This window comes from Nyctereutes procyonoides, unplaced genomic scaffold, assembly GCF_905146905.1.
Source record: "Nyctereutes procyonoides isolate TBG_1078 unplaced genomic scaffold, NYPRO_anot_genome, whole genome shotgun sequence".
Lineage (NCBI taxonomy): Eukaryota > Metazoa > Chordata > Mammalia > Carnivora > Canidae > Nyctereutes > Nyctereutes procyonoides.
This window is the reverse complement of record NW_026575117.1, coordinates 7,137,492-7,159,539: the sequence shown is the minus strand read 5'-3', so window position 1 is coordinate 7,159,539 and position 22,048 is coordinate 7,137,492. Positions and strand designations below refer to the sequence as shown.

Sequence of the window (22,048 nt, the reverse complement as noted above, 5' to 3'; positions counted from 1 at the left end):
TCCGCCCCCGCCCCCGCGAGGGCCGCCATCGCTACCGCGGCGTCCTTCTCCGGCTCGCGGGGCCGCGCCGCCTGCCGCTCTTGCTCTCCGGAGGAGACGCTGCAGCTCGCAGAGAAGAGTGCGGAAGAGGAGCCGGGCCGGGGCGCAGGGACGGCGCGACCCCGGGGCGCCCCCGCCCCTCCGCGGCGCGCACTACCGCCTCGGTAGCTGTCATGGCGGCCCGGGCCACGTGACCGCGGCTCGGCGCAGGCCGCTCGGGCTCGGCCTCCCTCCCTTTCTCGTCCGCCGACTCGGACGCTGCCTTTCTTCCCTCCGGAAGACGGCCGCACCGACTCCCGAGAAATCCGGTAAGTTTGTCATGAGAATGGGCGTTTCCCAGGAACACCCCCGCCCCCCCCGGCGTTATCCCCGGAGCCCCGAGCGGCAGGGCCCGCCCCCCCTGTGCAGTCTCCATAAACTCCCGGAGAGTGGTCCAAAAAAAAAAAAGTCTGCTTTTAATGTCTTGAAAGAAAATGCACGTCGGCGCCGCGAATCGACCGTATGAACAGTTAGGTTCGCCGAATCCCCGTGCCCCGCGTCTCCGCTGGCAGCGGGGATACTAAAGCTGGGGGGGGGGGGGGTTGGTTCAGCCGTCGGCGGCCCGCCTCTCCCGGGTGGAACCTATCGGCTTTCCACGAAAATGCCTGGTGGGAGCAGGGGCTCCGAGGCTTGGCGCCTGCGCGGTGTCGCCGCGCGCCGCCCCCGGGGGTCGGGGCTCGGCCGGAAGAGGCGGGGGATAAACCGGAAGTGGGCGCTCGGAGCTCGGGGGTGGCGCTCAGGTAGGTTCCTGGGGGGCCAGGGCCTCGCGAGCGGGGGTCCCCTTCAGCCCGTCGGTCATCGGAGGCCGGGGAGGTGGCCCCGCGGGCACCCTTGCCCCTGCGGGAGGCTGTGTCGCTGTCGTCCCCACCCTGCGAAATTCCTGGAAACGGGAATGGCAGGTCTCGGGGGGGGGGGGCGAGGTGGGGCCGGGGCGGAGAGTACGGCTCTTAAGCCCTCTTCGTTCTGGAGTAAACGTCCACACAGCTGCGTCCAGCAAGTGGAAATCCGCCTGGAAAGGGTGTTTGTGGGGAGTTTGCGGTCACGAAATCAAGAGTCTGGTGTGCTCTTCTCCCCGGAAGGCTTGGTTTATGTGCACGTACAAAGGGCTGTATTGGTTTAACTTCTGAAGCTGGTTTACACGGATGTTTAGAAGATTATAAATATTCCTCCTTTTTTTGAGATTTTATTTATTTATTCATGAAAGACACAGGCAGAGGGAGAAGCAGGCTCCACGCAGGGAGCCCGACGTGGGACTCGATCCCCGGTCTCCAGGGTCACGCCCTGGGCCGAAGGCGGCGCTGAACCGCGGAGCCGCCCGGGCTGCCCTGAAGATCGTAAATATTCTTAAAAGAGCTCGTTAAATGTCTTGAGCCGTAAGTGAACTCGCTCAGGTTTTCGTTGAGTATACAATGCATTGGCTCTCTGGTGCTCTCCCAAATAAATATTCTCAGGGAGGTGCTCGAGGAGGTATTTCGTACACCGTGCAGCCTACGGTTGTGTGCCCCGCCCCCCCCCCCCCCCCCCCGCCCCAGAAAAGTCCATCAACAACATTGTATGATGCCATTAAGTAAATTAAACCTTATCAGGATTTCTTGTCTGTGACTTCCCGGAATCTACTGGCCACATTTACATGTTCAGCTAGACCTTCCTGTGTTTGCATTATCTACCCAAGGACTTGGAGGCAAGTGACATGCTTTTTTTTTTTTTTCTTCCCTCCAAAAAAGGAGTGGAACTTTTTTTTTTTAATATTTTATTTATTTATTCATGAGAGGCACACAGAGAGAGGCAGAGACACACGCAGAGGAAGAAGCAGGCTCCATGCTGGGAGCCCATCGTGAGACTGATCCCCAGTCTCCAGGACCACACCCTGGGCCCAAGGCAGGTGCTAAACCGCTGAGCCACCCAGGCTGCCCTAAGGAGTGGAATTTTTTTATTTATTTTTAAGATTTATTACCTTGAGAGACAGTTTGCGGGGGGAGGGGCACAGGGATGGAGAGAGAGAGAGTCCTGAGCAGGCTCAAGGCTCAGTGTGGAGCCCATCTGGAGCCCATCTCGTTGCTGGATCTCACCACTCCAAGATGATGATCTGAGCTGAAACCAAAAGTCGGACACTTAACCACCAGGAGGAGGAATAGTCCTTAGGACTATTCTTTTTAAGTTGGCATTTCACTTTGGTAGTTTTTCGAATACTTTGGGTTTTATAGAAGTTATTGATCAAGTATCGTGGTTTTTTTATTCATAGAAGTTCCAATTTCTATTAGCTATTCTGCGGGAAGTATATTTATTGTAGAAATACGGGCTGTAACCAGTGAATTGGCATCGGCAATCCTGCGTTGGAAATAATAGTTAATTTAAAACCTATTTCAGGTAACCTTAGCAGTCTAAGTAAGGATTATCTGTACCTGTGTATGTCATGTATGCATGTATATGTTTTTATTGTATGTGTATATGTTTGGTAAACCTCTAATGTTTTTTCTTTTTTATGCATTTCCTTTTATGTTTATAGGAGACAGCTGGAAAAAATGACACACTGGTTTCATAGGAACCCATTAAAAGCCACAGCTCCCGTTTCTTTTAACTACTATGGTGTAGCTGCTGGTCCTGCCGCTTCAAAAATTTGCAGGTTAGTTTTAGTCAATCTCAGATACTGATGGAGCCACTTTTGGATACAAGGTACTTTGTTAGGTGTCATGGGCAATATAGAAGTATGTAATACATTACCCTACCCTTAGACTCCTTATAAACTTACAAATGACTTGTGAAGAGTGAAATCCTAGATTATTTAAACTTTGGCAGTCGTCTGGGCTGCAGTCCTTAATTTTAGATTGGTGAGTCCCAGAGAGGCTATAACAATCTTAATAAAAGAGTTAAGCTATATATTACAACTGTACAAGAGACTTCACACACAGCTGTATATGTATGGATGGTTGATTAGCCAGACAGTAACTTCATGGAGTTCTGAGCAGGGAGAGATCCCAATAACCTGAAATAGGCTTTACAGTGTTCATATAGGAGAAAGGACTTGAGGTGGAGTTTGAATAAATTGTGTGGCTCAGTTCAGGAGTTGGCAAACTGTCATCGAGGTTTGGCTGACTGCCTGTTTTTGTAAATAAAGTTTTATTGGATCACAGTCACGTTACCTCACTACATTTATTTATGTATTGTGTGTGGCTGCCTTTGGCTGCTTTCCTCTCCTATAGCGGAGTGGGGTAGTTTCAGGAGAGACTTTATGAACCACAAAACCTAAAATATTTACTTTCCAGGCTCTTTACAGAAAAGGTTTGCTGATACTTGATTTAGGCTGTTAAGAATGGACAGGAGAAAATCATTTCTGTCAGGAAAAACTTTTATTCTAGGGGTAGTGAGTAGAGCAGCTTGAAACAGATTATGCAGGAGATATTTCATGGAGGAGTCAACTGGTCAGAGTGTCTAATTTGCTCTGGGAAGTGGAAAAGGATTCAGTCTATATGAAACACAGAACCATGATGGGACCAGTAATGGTAAATTGAGAGTGTTGCTGCTTTTTGTGGAAAGAAGTAATTACAACAAATGATAGGAAAACTGGCGTATTTATTTTGATCAGAGGTTATCAGACTTTTTCTGTGAAGAGCTGAGTAGTAAACATTTTAGGCTTCGTGGGGCTAAATACAGTTGCTGTTATGTATTTTTCTTTGTGCATTTTTACAAAATAAGCTGTGGGCTGTACAAAAACAAGTTATGGGTTGTCATTTGCCAACCCCTGATCTGAGGTAGGGGTTGGTTCCCACTTAATTGTTTTATCTGTAGCACCGGGCAGGTCCCTTAACTTCTTTGGGCCTACTTATCTATAAAATGAACAGCCTTAAAATAGGTATTTCTAAGGTACCATTTTTTTCTGATATTCTGTAATTTTAAGGTAGATATAACTTTACACAGTTGGGTTGCAGATGATTTGAGTGCCTACCCAGAAATAGCTAGTAAACTCTGAATCTAGAATAGGCCTTAAGAATTCAACTTTTTTTCCCCCCTAGTCCAGGAATTACTCTTGCCTGGCTTCTAGTTAAATAACAATGACAAATTCATGAGGTAGCCCTATTTCTGGTCATCTGTGTATAATTGTTGGTGTATGTACTTCCTTGGAATAAGCCTTCATGGAACTTGTACCAGGGAGTAAACATTCCATCCAGACCACTTCAGTTTAAGTCTGTACTTTCTTCTAAACATACTGCTACGTTATAACCCGTGTAAATCTAAAAATATTTGAAATGTTACTATTTCACTCAAAAAAGAACTTTGAGTATGTGCTTTGTCTTAGGCACCTCCTAAGTTCTGGGTATACAGTCCCCAGTCTCTCCAACTAACAACTTAAGTGTAGTCTTTCCTTAGTCATTTACACGCAAGTGTCTTCTCTTCAGTCATTGTCCTTGCAGTATGATTTCTGAACCCTTGTTAAACAAGTTGCCTTCTGAAATTATATGTGGAACTGGAAGCCAACCAAGTTAGTGCTGATGATGTGTAGTTCTCAGATTGGATGTAAAATTGAGACCTCAAAAGAGAAGAGGGGAAAGCCAAAGACTAAACATTTTTGAAGGTAGGAATAGAAAGGGGACACAGAAAACATGTGAAAGGAACTTTTAGAGGTAAGAAGAGAGCCTGGAAAATTTAGCGTTAGTGGAATAAAGAGAGAAGAGACTAATTTTAAGAAGGAATTGGTGGATCTGCAACATTTATTGTTTACTTTCGTAAAGGGAAATGGGGATAAGAGAGCAGCTTTAAAATGACTAGTGGCCATGTGTTCTCACACACTCTTGATGTGTATGTTGGATTATAGGATGCAATTCAAAAATAGAGTTTTCTACTTAATAAAGTATATTGATATAATGTCAAGTTTTGAGATTTTTAAGGAGATGCTAAAACTGCATAAACATGTTAAATTTCCATTTTTCAAGAAACTTTCATTCTGAACTGGTCTAATTTACTTGTTCTTGATTCTTTTCTCCCATCTTAAATGTTTGTGTTTGGTTTTTTAAAAATTATAACTTGCTGTGTATTTTTATTACATAATCGTATCCATGATTTGCCCCTTATATTAGACTTTATTTTAGTACAGTTTTTAAAACAATGTTACTAGAAATTTCACTTACCTTCAGTTGTCTATCCTATTTAAATTCACTCCCATGTACTCTCAGTAATAATACCTTAGAGGAAGTGTGTGCATGTGTATTATTTTAAAGCTTTTACAATAGAAACTTCTAAGCCACTTTTACATCATAATGCAGTTTACTTAATTTTACTACCTCTTTCTGTCTAATATAAGTGACTTGAGATCATCCAGAGCACGACTGCTCGAACTCTTCACTGATTTGAGCTGTAATCCAGAAATGATGAAGAATGCAGCAGATTCCTATTTTTCACTTTTACAAGGTTAGTTATTTATGGGAACTTCAGAGTTTAAAAAAAAAAAACAACTCTGTAGAAATTCACATTTAATTCTTAGACTTTACAGATTTGGATAGTTTAGTCTTCTAGGCTGTATTCTTTGGTATACTTGAGTTTCAGAGACATGAGAATGTCAGGGTGGTATTGGTCCTTCTAATTTTTTGAAAATTAAATGTGTACATATTTCACGTTACGTTACCTTAGAAAGGGAGGGAGGGTCTAGGTAGTTTTCTTTATGTGTCTGGAAAAGTCATTATCTGAAAAAATTTCTAAACAGAATACTTGGTATATTTCTTCTAAAACTGAAATGCCGTACCTTTTTATAGGTTTCATAAATTCATTGGATGAATCTACCCAAGAGAGCAAGTTACGATATATTCAAAATTTCAAGTGGACTGATACATTACAAGGACAGGTTCCAAGGTAGGCAAGCTATCAGTAGTAGACGAAAGCTGTTTAGCCAGTGGTTAACCCATTGCCTTTGTATTTGAAGAAATAGAACATATATCTGATTAGCATTTTACCTTATCAGGAAATTGGTTAAAAATATTTGACCTAAACTACTAATACATTCTATTAAGTAAAAATGCAATTTATTTCTCCTGGGCCAAATCTGTTTTTGGGATAATCAATATAAATGTCAACCAGACTTGATCAGTCTTGGCTTTATTAATAACACACAAAGAAAGGTTTGAGAATTTGGAATCCAAATCTATCTTTTAGTCCTTGCCTGCCTTCCAGGAGTACAGAATTTTGCTTTTCATCTAGTTTTCTTTTCTGATGGATAGTTCAGATGTCTTTGGTCAGTCTCTTTCTTTCTCTTTTGTCCCTGGTTCTACCCCAGCTCCATACTCTTTTGAGTCATAGTTTTGTTTTCTCCCGAATTTCTCTTCATTGTTTTGCTGTTTTCAAAAAATTTCCTCTCAAAACTTTCTCATCACTCACTTGAAACTAATCACAAGAGGTTTAGTTATAACAGAAAACATTGTAGTCATGCTAAATTTTTATTGAGCTTTTTTTTTTTTAAAAAAAAAAAAAAACACCATTGTGTTATTTAAATGACCGTGTATCTTGATCTCAATTTGCTGTAGAAAATTGTATAAAGTCAGAAGGGAAGGAAGTGAAGATTGCCGAGAGACCCAGGGCAGGCATTGCAGTGGAAGGAGTCCAGTGGACTTTGAATCCCTACGTATTCAGGTGCAATCTCAGGTCTCCTACTTTGTGAACACCTGCTTCTTCAACTCAGTTGGGGTTACAGATACAGGACTTTTGTGAGGAGCAAAACAGGCAAATTTATGTTAAGTGACTCAAATAATGCCAGGTATATAATAGGTTTTAGTAAATTGTTTGTTTCCTTCCTTGTTGGGGACTGTGGATTCTTTCCAGATTTTATTCTCGGATGCTAAGTTTTTCTGAGTCCTCACTTATGTTTTTCTTTTTGTGACCCCTTTGTACTTTATCTAAAATTAAGGAATGTTTTTCTTAAAAACGTTTTTTAGAGTCAAACCTCTGTCGTTATTACATCACAAAATTTTGGCAGATTCTAAAGTGTTTGCATTACATGCATTCGACCCTTTTGCACACCATCCCAAATTTTGATTACTTGTGACATAGCATTTTGCAACACAGTTTTATGAGACAGTGAAGAATTAGGTGATGAAGGCCTTCAGGAGTCATATCCAATATTCTCTATATCTGAGATTTTTAAGCTACTTTATCTTTGCTACTTAGTAGAAAATGTGTTGTGAATATATCTATTCTGAAAAATGTTTTTTCAACTATATTCTGACTACTAAGATGTGTACAAGGGATCCCTGGGTGGCGCAGCGGTTTGGCGCCTGCCTTTGGCCCACGGCGTGATCCTGGAGACCCAGGATCGAATCCCACATCGGGCTCCCGGTGCATGGAGCCTGCTTCTCCCTCTGCCTGTGTCTCTGCCTCTCTCTCTCTCTCTCTCTCTCTCTCTCTCTCTCTCTCTCTCTGTATGACTATCGTAAATAAAAAAAAAAAAATCTAAGATGTGTACAATAGAAATGGAGTGTTTGGGAGCAATGCAGACTGAAATAAATGAAACCTAAAGAGAGAGAGAGTTATTCTTGAGACTTAACATGATAGTTTTGGTAATTTATATGATTTAAAGATAAACTTAGGGATGCCTGGGTGGCTCAGTGGTTGAGCATCTGCTTTTGGCTCAGGGCATGATCCCAGAGTCCTGGGTTCAAGTCCCACATCAGGATCCTGCTTCTCCCTCTGCCTATGTCTCTACCTCTTTCTTTGTATCTTTTCTGAATAAATAAATAAATAAATCTTTAAAGTAAAAGTAAACAGTAGTTTAAAAGAAGAAAGTAGTTAAAGTAAGCTTATAAATTATGATGTGCCTGACATCGCCAGATGTAATTCATTTGAAAGTTCTGAATGCTAAAAAGGAGCTTTTAAACTATGCATAAAATTTTTTTCAGTGGGGTAAAACTGCTTTGAGGAGTTTGTTCAGGGGGACACCTGGGTGGCTCAGTGGTTGAGCGTCTGCCTTTGGCTCAGGGTGTGATCCCAGGGTTCTGAGATTGAGTCCCACATCAGGCTCTCCATAGGGAGCCTGCTTCTCCCTCTGTCTGTGTCTCTGCCTCTCTCTCTCTCTCTCTCTCTCTCTCTCTCTTTCTCTGTGTCTGTCATGAATAAATAAATCTAAAAAAAAAAACTATTTTCTTCATTTTTACAATTAGCATATAGCTCTTTTATAATTCTGAGTAGATATACAGTGGTCTTCATATAGCAATGTCACAGTAATTGACATAACTGACAAGTTAATGACACCTGTGTTTATAATTCTAGTGCCCAGCAGGATGCTGTTTTTGAATTAATTTCCATGGGATTTAATGTAGCTTTATGGTATACCAAATATGCTTCAAGACTGGCTGGAAAAGAAAAGTAAGTCTAAAGGGGAGGGCTATATACATATGTGTTATTTTTCAAATGCATAGAGATTCGTTATTAAAAAGTCTAGACTTGATAAAAAGTATGTCATAATGTTAGTGTTTTAAGTATCAATTATGGAGCCCAGTGTTAAAAGGGAAAAAATACTAATATTGTCATGAGGAAGGTCTATCCAAATAAAACCCCAAACCAAGAAAAGGAAAAAATAAGATATTTGACTGCATAAAAGTACCATAAGCAAAATTAAGAAACAAATGACAGATGGTCAAAAAAATTGCATGTATGTGACAAATTGTTTTTATAATGGAAAAGGAAAGAAAAAGACCAAATCAGTTGAAAATAAGCGAAGGACATAGACAACTCAAAAAGAAATACAAAGATGTGAATAATGTTTTGAAGGATTAAAGAACTGTGAAATAAAATAAGATGCAATTTTTATAGTAGTAAAAGTTGATGTTAACAATATAAACATGGAGACTACCAACTACGGTGCATCTGAACTTGCATATAATGCAGCCATTTAAACATAAAGTTGAGGGGCTGGCTTAGTCTGTGGAGCATGCAACTCTTGATCTTGGGGTTTTGAGTTTGAGCACCACTGGGGTAGAGATTGGGAGTAGAGATTACTCAAAAATAAAATCTTTAAAAATAAATAAGGGACACCTGGGTGGCTCAGTGGTTGAGCATCCGCCTTTAGGTCAGGGCGTGATCCTGGGGTCCGGGATTGAGTCCTGCACCGGGCTCCTTGCAGGGAACCCGCTTCTCCTGCTACCTGTGTCTCTGCCTCTCTGTTTGTGCCTCTCATGAATAAATAAAAATAAAATCTTTTAAAAATAAAGTTAAAAAAGTTGAATTGTCAGGACACCTAGTGGGCTCAGTCAATAGAGCATACGACTCTTGATCACAGGGTTGTAAGTTTGAACCCCACAGTGGGTTAGAGATTACTTAAAAATAAAATCTTACAAGTAAAATAAAATTGAATTATATGAGCAAATGTAAAGTTATTTTTAAAGTAATTAGATGACTAAAACAAGAATAGAATAATGAATATTGTGTATGTATTTTTTTTAAGCGTATACATGCATTAAGTGTGGAATATTTTGTGCTTGCTTAATGCACAGAAGATTATCTGGAAAGAACAAGAAGCCTTCGTCCAAAACCTATAGACAGGATCTCTCTTTTTTTCATTTGTAGTATCTTCTGTGGATATTTTTCATGTGTGTTTGTTACTTTTTTAAGTGTCAAATTAGATTTTTTAAAAGGGAGAAAAACCAAATGACTAATTTGGTTTTGTGAAAATATAGTAGTAGTTGGTTTTAGTACAAGAAACAGGATTCATCATCTAACTAATGTAACCACTATCTTTAAGCATAACAGAAGATGAAGCAAAAGAAGTCCATCGAAGCCTAAAAATTGCAGCGGGGATTTTTAAACATTTAAAGGTAAAATAACAATAAAATATATCTGTATTGCTTTAGTTCTTGAATAATTTTTCTTTCTTTGGGGGATGGAGGAAGAAATTAACTTCACTACGTAAAAAGAACCTACTATGTGTTTTGTTAAATACCTTGTTGGATGATGGCAGCCAATTAGAATATCAAGTATCTTCATTTTAGGAAATCATGAGTGAATTTTACGATTAGAAAATTTAAGTCATAATTCACTGGTTATTTTTGTGTCTCTTCAGTAAAGATAGAAGAAAACAAAGAGCAAAAATTTACTCTCCTTACCATTTCTCATTGTGGTCTTGTAGCAGTTGCCAGGATCAATCATGATTCTGCAAAACAACTTCTGAGTGTATTCTCTGTATCAGTATCCACTGGTTATATTAAATCTGAAGATGTGATAGAGATTAGGAGAAAGACTGATATATTTAGTGATCAAGATTACCCCCACCTCATCCTAATTAAACCACTATTTACGAAACACCTTCTAGAGGCCAATGGTGGGTTGTCTCATGATAAAATAAGATGCTTTTACAGTGATTAAAAACCTATGATCCTGAATTACCTATAGCATTGTAGACCTCTTTCTACTCTACGGTTATTAATATGAGTGAATAATTCTGGTGTCATGCAAAAGAGAACTTTGGTTACTTTTTCAGTTAAACATTTTCTGAGATGAAAATAGAACTTGTGTATCTAAGCTATCTATTTTGACTCGAGTTCTGCAGATGCATATGAGAAGCTTTAAAAATTTTAGTATGTGGGAGCTTTTAATCTATAAGCTTAATAATTGCTCCTTTTTCACAATTTTGGTGCCCTGAGTTTTTCTTCTTTTAGGATTTTTTTTTCCTAAAGACTTTTTAAGATTTCATTATTTTTTATTTTTCTTTTATCCTTTTTTTTTTTTTTTAAGATGTATTTATTTATTCTAGAGAGAGAGAAAATGGGAGGAGAGAGGAGAGGGAGAGGGAAAGGGAAAGAGAAACCCAAGCAGACTCTACGCTGAGCACAGAGCCCCATGTGGGGGGCTTGGTCTCAGGATCCTGAAATCACAGCCAGCACTAAAACCAAGAATCGTATACTTAACCAACTGGGGTGCTAGCCAGGCACCCCAAGATTTTATTTTTAAGTCCTCTCTGCACCCAACATGGGGCTTGAACTCACAACCCTGAGATCAAGAGTCAAATGCTCTACCAACTGAGCCAGCCAGGCACCCCCTGAATTTCTGTTAAATCCCCAAATTGTATGTTTCATAACTTCCATTTTGTTCATCTTTAACTACTGAGTTAAAATAAAATGTGGCTTCTTTGTTTTTTTTTTTTTTTTTTTCCTCTCAGGAAAGTCAGATCCCAAAGCTTATTACACCTGCAGAAAAGGGGAGGGACTTAGAGGCACGACTTCTAGAAGCTTATGTTGTCCAGTGTCAGGCTGAAGCTCAAGAAGGTATCCTACATATTGTAAGATTTTTTTTTTTTTTTGAGGAATCTGTTGGCATCTATTTTTTTTTTTTTTTTAAATAGAATTAGCTGTATTTGAGTCTCACATTTGAGAAATTTGTAGTGAGGAACAAGTCACACCTTCAGCATTCACCTTCATGGATACTTAGCAGGAAAAGAAAAGGCCTTGCAATTTAATGGCTCTTTTAAAAAGGATTTTGAGGTCATGCCATTTCTGACAACATCAGATTAATTCTGTAACTCCTCTTTTCCTCTCTGCCTTACTCATTGGTTTTCCTCTTGCACTGTTTGGCCTGCTTTTCAATCTTCACCTTTCCATGACCGGAAATAAATGGAGACTCAAGTAAAACCAGTAAAGAAAGTTTGTAGGCTTTTGGCTTTTCTTTATTTCAAGTCCCAGTGCCCTGGGAGTGTTTTTCCTCTGACATGCTATCTTGTAGTAGTAAGTTTTTGTGATTAGCTAGTAATTGGCTAGTGATTTAAAGAAATGGTATCAGAACCAGCAAGCTCAGTGTGTTCTGTTTATGTTTGCATTTTCTGTAACTTACTCTTCATGTTAAAATTCTTAACAAACTATTAAAATTCCAAATAGATTGTTGGGCTGTCTTTTGCTACAATAACTAATTTAGTGTGAATGCAAGTGGACTTAAGTATACATTCAGTTTGTTGTGCTTTGGTTATAGTAACAATTGCTCGAGCCATTGAACTGAAACATGCTCCTGGGCTTATTGCTGCCCTGGCATATGAAACTGCCAACTTCTATCAAAAAGCTGGTGAGTTTATAAATTTGTCGTTATATTTATCTTTTTTTTTTTTTTTTAAGATTTATTTATTTATTTGAGAAAGATTGAGAGAGGAGAGACCAAGCACAGAGGGAGGGTAAGTGGGAGAAGCATACTCCCTGCTGAGCAGGGAGCCTGATGCAGGTCTTGATCCCAAGACTCTGGGATCATGACCTGAGCCGAAGGCAGATTTGTAACCAATGAGCTACCCAGGTGGCCCATATTTATAGTCTTTAGATTTGCAGTTTAGACTCCTGGCCTAATAGGGAACAAGCAAAACAAAAAGGTTCTCAGATTGTTTCGTCATTTGCAAAACTGGAATAATATCTGCATTATTTTATTATTTTATTTGAAGGTATGAGAGCTGTTCACAGTTAATATGCTGCATGATTTTTAATGGAAAGGACAGTGCAGTCTTTCTTAAGTTATATGTAATAACTATACAGGTGTTTTAGTTTTGAATTTTTGTTTTGTTTTAATAATAACCTTATAGATGCTGTCATTAACTCCAGAAAATTAACCTGTAATTTAACTGTTAGAGGCGTGAAGTTGGGACTAGAACTTAGGTCTTCTCATTAGCCTATTATTCTTTTCATTCACTCTTTTGTTTTTTAAGATTTTATTTATTCATTCATGAGAGACACACACAGAGAGAGGCAGAGACACAGGGAGAGAGAGAAGCAGGCTCCCTGCAGGGAGCCTGATACGGGATTCGATCCTGGGACTCCAGGATCACACCCTCAGCTGAAGGCATGTGTTCAACTGCTGAGCCACCCATAGGGTCCCTCTTTTCATTCACTTATTTAGGAAATGTGAATTTGTTTCTACTTATAGGGTGGTTACTGTTTTAGTTTCTAGCTATACAAAGATCAGTAGAACAGATTCACAGTCTGGGAACACATAGCTACATTATTATAGCATAAAATAAGATGTTATTAACAGCTGTGAAATAAAAACCTAAAGGATCTAGGCATTCTAGAGGAGGCTTTCTAGGGGAAAGTAGCGTTTGAGCCTCAAACACAAATAGAAGTTCTAAGTTTGCTAGGAAGCTTTACCATATGGGAAGCGTAGAACATTCTGTAGTACGTACAGAGAAAGGAAAGAATTTAGCACATTCTGGGACCTGTAACAGATGCCTCAGCTGAAACACAGGGCGAGTGATAGAAAATGTTAGGAAAGTATGCATGTGTGAGATCCTGAATTGGTTTGTAAGCCTATTTAAGAAGTTTGGCTTTTGTTTGGTAGATAATTGAACCCATTAAAATATATGAAGCAAATCTGACTTGACTGGATTTGAATTTAAGGAAAGTCCCTCTTGGGACACCTGGGTGGCTCAGTGGTTGAGCGCCTGCCTTTAGCTCAGGGCGTGATCCTGGAGACCTGGGATCGAGTCCCACACCAGGCTCCCTGCATGGAGCCTGCTTCTCCCTCTGCCTGTGTCTCTGCCTCTCTCTCTTTCTGTGTCTCTCATGAATAAATAAATAAAATCTTTATAAAAAAAGAAAGAAAGAAAGAAAAAGAAAGAAAGAAAGAAAGAAAGAAAGAAAGAAAGAAAGAAAGAAAGAAAAGTCCCTCTAATTGCAAAATGAGAAATGGGCTTCCTAGTGAAGCACTAGTAGACTGACTCCACTTAGCATTTAGGAAGAAGTGATTATAGTCTATGGAGGAAGTGGTGGAAGTATTGACAAAGACTGTGAAGTGAGAAGCGGGAGAGAAACAGATGAGAGAGAAGTTGGCAGGATGTGAACGTATGTCTTAGGCAAGGTTCAGTGTTGCCATGATGGGGCCGGTAAGGAGAGTGTCTGTGTTTCTGACTTGAGTGACTACGCTGTGCATTGCTATATTATGTAATGTTAAAAAACAGTAAAATGTATGTATTTTATGTTTATCTTGAAGTTCTATTTTTATCATTATTTTAAACATGTTACATTAACCATCAAAAGACGGGCCGTGGTGTTTAGGCAGTCTTATTATGTAGTTAAATATAGTTAAGGGAAAATCACTTAAATCAGAGTTTTTAGAAATTGTGTAAATGCTTGAGTTTTAGACTTGAGTGGCATTCTGCTTTTAGCATCTGAACACATGATCTAAAAGTCTTCTAGTGAATCAGGGTGAAATTATATTTTGCTTTTTAAAATGTAACTTTAGATCATACTTTATCCAGTTTGGAGCCTGCTTATTCTGCTAAATGGAGAAAATATCTTCACTTGAAAATGTGTTTCTACACAGCTTATGTAAGTATTTATAATCTGAAAAACCATGTAAATTACTATCTTTCCAGGCCCTCGAGTGCTAGGTCTGTCATCTTGTCAGGCTCTTAATTGGCATTTTACAAATAACGGACAGTAACGTCTCAGTAAATGTTTAGGGACAGTGCAGCCATTGTGAGCCCAAGTGGGTGGAAAGAGATGATGTGAACTGTAGAAGGGCGAATAGCAGTGGAATTACTATCTGAGTGAAACCCACTTTTAGGCTGGAACCTTCCACGTACTTAATGAGAAGTCTCTCCTTTCATCTTACATGTTGAAGAAGGTATTTACTGATTCTCATCTTTAGACGTTCCACCCAGTATGTCCCCTGGATCTGTGCAGAACCATTACTAAGCACTCTTTGAGAAGTTACCAGTCTCTTACACCCACCAAACAAACTTACGTGTTTGTTGGTTTAGAATCTCACGTGAGACATAATCAAACACCTTTTTTGGATCCAGGTAGATATTTTTATTTCTTATACCTTAAAATCTGTTTTCAAGCATACAGTGTCGGACCATGTGCAATCCCTGCATTTGAGACAGATGTTTAAAGAGTGAGCATGTGTCCTACTACAGGCTGATAAGATTTCTTTTGAAAATTGTTTAGTCATTAACCTTAGAATCCTCCCTCCCCGTTCTTCTGCATTAGCACCATGATTTCCTTCCTTTATCTGCTGTGCCCAAATTGTAGAAAGATTTCATTATTCAGAATACTTTTTGCTCTCAGCCCGTAGTTGGAAAGTTAGTTTGGCTCAGAGCTTAACATAATCCCACCTTTTATAGTTCCAGAAATTGGGGGAAGCTTACTCTAGTAAAGAAGTGTAAGGGCTAGCATTGATACCTACAACAGTGGACAAAGGCGGTAATTCATCTGATGCGTGTATAAAACAATGATAGCAGAAAGCATAATTGTGGAGAGAATGAATAATTTGTTTCTTTATCAGGCTTACTGTTATCATGGTCAAACTTTGTTGGCTAGTGATAAATGTGGTGAAGCAATCAGGTCTCTCCAAGAAGCAGAAAAATGTAAGTATTCCTGCCAGAATATTAACTCCCTTTTTAAAAACAAATGTTTTATCATAAAAGGAAATAAGCAGTTAAAAGAGATTCTGGCTGAGTTCATGAAAGACAATGGGACCGTGTAAGGGAACTGGAGAGAAACAAAGTTTAAAAACCAAAAAACCTGTAGAAAATACCCCCTTCCCCTTAACACTATTACTGATACTGTCATACTAAGTAAGGAGCAGAAAAGTTCTTATGATCTCTGATTTAAAGCCTTTTTAGTATAGTCAGTAATTAATTATAATCCAATGATTCTATATCCCTTTCACATGCAGTTTATGCAAAGGCAGAAGCATTGTGCAAAGAATATGGAGAAACCAAAGGACCTGGGCCAACGGTCAAACCTTCAGGACACTTATTCTTTAGGAAACTTGGAAATCTTGTGAAGAATACCCTCGAGAAATGTCAGAGAGAAAATGGATTTATGTGTGTACAGCTCGGTATTATTTTAGTAATATTAATACAGTATATATACTTATAATGTTTAAATGTTTATTATGTCAGTGATCTCACATTTTCTGTTAGTCTCTACCCCCAAAGACTTTATATCAGATTGCATTTAACTCTAATTTTATCTTTCAATTGGTGATAAAGTTCCCTTGTGTTGGACCTGACTTTATTCTACTTCTGATGATATATAAAAGCAGATTTTAAAATTTGAACTTTAGTTACTAACATATAGCTCACTTATAGTGTCTTAATTTTCTCTTTGCTTCACCTCCCTGCTGTTTCTCCACCGTATGTTATGTATGGCTTCGCTCCCTTTGCATATTCATCTCCCTCTGGTTGCAGCTGCCTGTAAAGCGGGGAGATGGTTTTCTGTCAGTCTTGCGCAGTCCTATGAAGCAGCTTTCCATTGTTAAGTCAGCATTGTTCAAACTGTAGATCACCACCTGTGTAGGTTGGTAGAATCAATTTTGTCGCCCCCCCCCCTTTTTTAAGATTTTATTTATTCATGAGAGACACAGAGCGAGAGAGAGAGAGAGAGAGAGAGAGAGAGAGAGAGAGAGGCAGAGACACAGGCAGAGGGAGAAGCAGACTTCATGCAGGGAGCCCGACATGGGACTCAATCCCAGGTCCCCAGGATCACAACCTGGGCCGAAGGCGGGGCTAAACCGCTGGGCCACCCGGGCTACCCAATTTTGTCCCCCTTTTATCTTTACATTGTTGCCCATACATTCTGCACTGGACACACTGAGCTCTTTTACTCACTTAAAAATACCTAGTATAACTTTTCTATCACTTCTCTTGGAAAGCATTCCTGAACCAACCCCGCCCCCCAACTTTGGGTTAATTGCATCACTTTTGTGTTCTTGCAGCACGTGACATGTCATAGCTTTGGTTAGGTTGCATTGTTGTCAACTTTTCGTCTTCTCAAGCAAACTGTGAGGCAGGAAAATCTTGTCTGTCTTACTCATCATTAAGTTGTCTTTTCTCTTGTACAGGGCCTTGAACATAGTAGATGCTCAAGTAGTTGATGAATGAATGAATTGCTGTTTAAATTGCTTTTTGCAGTTACTTTCAAAAAATTCCAACAGAAGCCCCACAGCTGGAACTCAAAGCAAATTATGGTCTCGTAGAGCCAGTACCTTTTGAATTTCCCCCTACAAGTGCGCACTGGACACCAGACACACTGGCTGCATTTGATCTCACCAAAAGACCCAAGGATGACAGTGTATGAGATTGGCTTTCTTCCATTTGTTCACTAAAGTTCAAAAATAATTTAGAATTAACAATTTGATATTTTTCTCTACTTACATAGAAATATATGTTTGTCTAAACAGTGGTGTTATGTGTGTTGTTGAACTCTCAGAGAGAAGATCTCTAGGCCTTAATTATCTTCTGATTTTCTACATAATTGAGGTTGTTTTCAAACACATTATCTTGCCTTTCTGTAGTTTATCAGAGCTTCCTTTCAGAAGAGTGTAGGAGAAGAGGTCTAAAACAGATGGCTTATCCTTGTTTATATTGCTATAGCAATACTTTGTTTTTGAGTTAGCATACCTCAGGGTATTTGAAGATTTGACCTAATTTCAACATTCCATGAAATCATTCAGGAGTAAAAGAAGACTGGTTTTATTCACTTTATATCTAAGTACATCTAGCTATATGAAATCAAATAGTAGATTAAGTGGAAAATGTGAGGCTTGACTGCCAAAAGAGGTGGGGTCTGTGAAAAAAAGGGAATGGGAATTAATTAGCAGCCATAGCTCCTTACTTGAAATTTTTAAATACAATTTCATAATATAATTTTTTAAATATAATTTCTTCCCCATTCTAAAACCATTATTACTTAAAATGACTGTTTTTTATATCCCAAATTAATGCTGTAAGAGGTAGCCTGTTAACTATCATGAGGTATTTTCCGCATGCATAGATTGATCACTCAGTTTCTCCCTCCTCAGAGTAAGAGCACCATTAGCTTAATGTTTGCCTACCCATCAAGTGTCTCCTTTTCACTGAAATGTTGCTTTCTGATTATGTCTTGAATTGATAACATAGTTTCTGGAACAGCTTTGTTAATCTCAGTGTTGTGTAATTTAATACAGTATCTCTTAAAAGTCTAAGGTGGAAAAGATAGAGTATTTTGTTTTCCAAATTTCTGGGTATGTTTTCCAAATCTTAGTTTATGCCCTTAATACTGTATTTCTCTTTCTCCCTAGACCAAACCCAAACCAGAAGAAACGGTGAAACCTGTGAAAGAACCAGATATCAAACCTCAGAAGGACACAGGGTGCTCCATCTCCTAAAGTACATTGATAAAATGTGCACTTTGAATTTCTCTACTAGTGGATGAGATAAACCTTGGAACTTCAGTTCCTATTTCTTGAAGTGTTTTGTCTGAAGCCTGTAGAATGATTTAGTACATTCAGAGGGAATCTGCCTTCAGTTTATTTGTTCTTGATTTTTAATATAGTAGAGATGTTTCATGCTTTGTTTCTAGACTCCTTTTTAATCAGGACAACATGTAAGGATTTTATTGTGCCTCTGAAGGGCATATTAGGTTGTTGGTTTATGTCTCCGAACTCTGGGTAGAAATAAGTTTTGGTTAATGTGTTACAGGCCAGAATCATGTGGTTTCAGGTATCTTTTTCTGTCTTCACACACAAAAGTTTATCTCTTTTGACACCAGAAGAATGACAGGAGTTGGCTTTTCAGAGTTTTTCCCCCCCTCACCATTATGTTGTCTCACAGACTTGTTATGTTCTGAGTTCATTATCTTTTCTGGTGGGAAAATCATTTACAGTTAAAGATCAGAAAATCTTCATACCAAATTCCTTACATATGTAAGAAGCTATAATTTGTTCCAGTATCACTGTTCATAGGTATTTTGAGGCCATTTAGGAACTTACTCCAGGAGTGCCTGGCTGGTTCAGTGGGGGAGAGCATGTGACTCGTGGGGTTCTGAGTTCAAGCGCCATGTTGGACATAGAGGTAACGTAAATAAATAAATGAATCTTAAAAAAATAAAATCCTCTTCTGGTAGCCCTGCACTTTATTTCAGTCTCAATAAACCTATAGTGATTTTTACAGCTACCTTTCCTAATGGGTTTTTTCATTTAGAGGACAGAACTTTGTGATAGCTCCTAACACAGGATGAAAATGTTTTTGCAGAAGTGAGATACTGCATGATGTGAAGAAGAAACTTTAAACCTAAACGAGATAGGTTGTCCTGAGTTACACTGGTAACTGCATTTTGGCAACAGAAGTTATGGTAAAATGCCTTCGTTACCTGACTTCAGCGTGCATTGTTTATATATGGCTTTCTAATAGGTATGTATACATGTCCTATCCTAATCGTATTGCTTTAGGCCAAAGGTCATAACAAAATAAGAGCAGACATACAGTATGATCTAAAAACTGTACAATTTGAAACGATTAGTTTAGCATATACATGCATTTGGGAAATAGTGGATACATAATACTATAACAAAAGTCACACACTTGTAGGTTTATCTTTTGATGATTCTTCTGTTATCTAATTTTTCTATCATTTCCAATCCTAACAGATTGGTTCACTTAATAGAGATAATAGTAGTGTATATTGGGAGCTTACTATGTGCCAGGCCCTCTGCTGAACACTTAAGTAGATAAACCATTGAATCTACACAGCAGCCCTGTGACAAGTAAATTCTGCATAAAGTGTTGAAATAAACATTTCATGATGAATAAATAGGGGCGCCTGGCTGGCTGAGTTTGGTGAAGCATATGACTCTTGATCTTGGGGTCATGAGTTCAAGTGCCACGTTGTCTATAGAGATTACAAAAAAAAAATACACTTAAAAAAATAGATTATGCCTAATTGAATCAATATTGTGTTCAAATAAATGATCACTTAAATCCTAGTTTTCACTCTTGAAAATACATAGAATCAGTGAGGGTTTTTTTAAAATGTATGGAAATGCTAGTTACCCCTTACTGTATAACGTATAATATTTGAAGCTGCGGATTATAGTATAAGTGGAATAATAACTGGACAGACATTTGTTTTGCTGTGTATAGAAAAATTTTAATTAAATTTCACCATATTTTGTGTGCTACTACAAAATCATTGGTTTGCTGTATGCCATTTACTGACAAAACTTTAAACGATACTTGATGCCAGCTTGTTGCTCTTGGCCTATAGGACCTATTTATCTTGGATACTAGTGCTTATTAACCTAGTTCACTAAAGTTTCACATTGACATTTTTGTGACTTGTACTACCATATATGGAATGAAACCTTGTCATATGATCAGCGCTTCTGTAAAATGCAGGAAATACTGGTATTACTTTAAATCAGTAATTGGCAACTTGCCCCTGAGCAAGTAATAGTATGTTGACTCAGCATAAGTGACGCTTTGTGACTAGAATCCCCCAGTATTTGTCATATTCTTTAAAATGGTGTTGGAAATTTTGGGAAGTTAACAAATGTAAAGCAGTTGCATGAAGGCTGTAGAGGGATGTAACTTTGTGTTAACTATGCATACATTTCATACTTCGTTTGAACTGGATAATGACAGCTAACATAACTCTGCTAAAAGTGGTGTTTGTATAATGAATTATCTTTTTATTTATGAAAATAAATCTTAATTTTACTTACAATTTCATCAGGATTTTGTTTTTTGACAAATATTTTTCTATTTACTAAACCAATAACCGTTAACACGACAGAAAAGCCCCAATTCTTCACAGTAATGTTTTAAAATGACAGACACATGTATCAGTTGTTTCACACCACATGAGTTCATTAAATGTTCAACACTCCTCGACCTACTTGGTTTCTATTTATGTTTATTGGTACGTATCACTTTTGAATCTTGAAGTGTAGGATTCATTTGGCCTGTATCTGCCGTACTTGTAGCATTCTCCAGTGTGACGCAGTGGTGTGTCCTGTGGGAAACGGCCAGAGAGCCTGTCCTCGTGGCTGTGCAGTGCTCTGTACACAACTTTGGACACCTGCGGTGGCATTTTCAGTATTATATAAATGTACTGAGACATAAAACCCCATTCAGCAATCTTACTTTCCAGAGTGAGCTTTAGAAAATACCACAGTCCGCCATTGTCCCAAGTTGTGATTCCAGGGTCCTGGGATTGAGCCCTGGGTCATGGTCCTTTGCACCCTGCTCACAAAGAGTCTGCTTCTCCCTCCCTCTCTGCCACTCCCCTTGCTGTGCTCTCCCTCAAAATCTTTAAAAAAAGAAACTTACAATGTCATTTGGGTTACCATAATTTTGTGTCTAAAGACTTGATATTTGAGTAATTTGCTTAGAATTTACATTTAAACTTAATTTTTAAAGTTTTTATTATTATTATTATTATTATTATTATTATAGCACAAGGGGGGATTGACTTGAGGCTCCAATTCAAGGACTGGGATCATGACCTGATCCAAAGGCAGACACTTAACCAATGGAGCCACCTAGGTGCCCTTACATTTTTGTTTTTAGAAACATTTTAGTAGTAAACTAAAGGGACTAAATTAAGGGGAGTCTCCTCTGAATTATAGAACAAAAGCTCACTTATCCAAAAGGCCAGAGCTATCACTTAAATGCAATTCACTACGTCTAAAGCCTTTGATGTGCTCGAGGTAGGTGTGAGTTCATATTGGCATTCTGAGTGGGCTCCCCGGAGAAAATGTTCACCGGTAGTTTGAGTTTTATTCTCTAAAAAAGTTTTTTTGTTAAGTTTTATTTAAGTGATCTCTCCTGCCCCAGGCCAGGTGCCCCTTGCGCTTTATTCTCTAGAGCTTCCCAAGTAGTTTGCCTCAAGCTACTGCTCCCAGCCAACTCAGCTTCTCAGCAGGGCAGAACCTCCTAAGGTGGCTGGAGCTCCGGCTGGTCCCTTCCAGATTGTCGGGGCATTCCCTACATCATCTACCACTAAGTAGAAAAAGTTGAGAAATGCCCTGGTAGCGCAGGCCTGTCAGTAATGTCGCTCTGTCCACAGTGATTGGGTGCGGGGAAAGGGCTCAACACTGAAAATAAAGATACAAAGATCCTGCCGGGTGACCTTCTGTCCGTAGTTCTCACGGGGAGCCGTGGTTTCCTGATACATATATTCAGGATACATATGTTCCTCAGGGGTAATGGGCTGCAGGCACCCGGAGCCCATGGTTCTCTGCCAAGTGGGGCTTTGGTGTC

At 39.1% G+C, this 22,048-nt stretch overlaps 1 protein-coding gene across 7 annotated transcripts; it reads left to right on the top strand.

Moving 5' to 3' along the window:
• Positions 1–31: 31 nt before the first annotated feature.
• Positions 32–20,515, top strand: BROX (BRO1 domain and CAAX motif containing). Of its 7 annotated transcripts, XM_055333942.1 has the most exons (15): positions 32–347; positions 1,283–1,451; positions 2,369–2,445; positions 2,585–2,701; positions 5,375–5,481; positions 5,823–5,919; positions 8,326–8,421; positions 9,797–9,869; positions 11,210–11,315; positions 12,013–12,102; positions 14,260–14,345; positions 15,307–15,388; positions 15,700–15,850; positions 16,940–17,099; positions 18,088–20,515. In XM_055333942.1, the coding sequence occupies exons 4-15, from the start codon at positions 2,601–2,603 to the stop codon at positions 18,172–18,174; spliced, it is 1,236 nt and encodes a 411-aa protein (XP_055189917.1). In that variant the 5' UTR covers positions 32–347; positions 1,283–1,451; positions 2,369–2,445; positions 2,585–2,600; the 3' UTR covers positions 18,175–20,515. The 7 variants fall into 7 exon arrangements, with proteins under 7 accessions (XP_055189917.1, XP_055189916.1, XP_055189915.1 ...); XM_055333941.1 differs by lacking the exon at positions 1,283–1,451; XM_055333944.1 differs by lacking the exons at positions 32–347; positions 1,283–1,451 and adding an exon at positions 800–818.
• Positions 20,516–22,048: the final 1,533 nt, after the last annotated feature.

Coding starts and splice junctions, on each gene's coding strand:
- BROX (XM_055333940.1), top strand. CDS start 2,601: ATGACACACTGGTTTCATAGGAACCCATTAAAAGCCACAGCTCCCGTT. Junction 12,103..14,259: donor CAACTTCTATCAAAAAGCTG/GTGAGTTTATAA, acceptor ATGTAACTTTAG/ATCATACTTTATCCAGTTTG. Junction 15,389..15,699: donor TCTCCAAGAAGCAGAAAAAT/GTAAGTATTCCT, acceptor TTTCACATGCAG/TTTATGCAAAGGCAGAAGCA.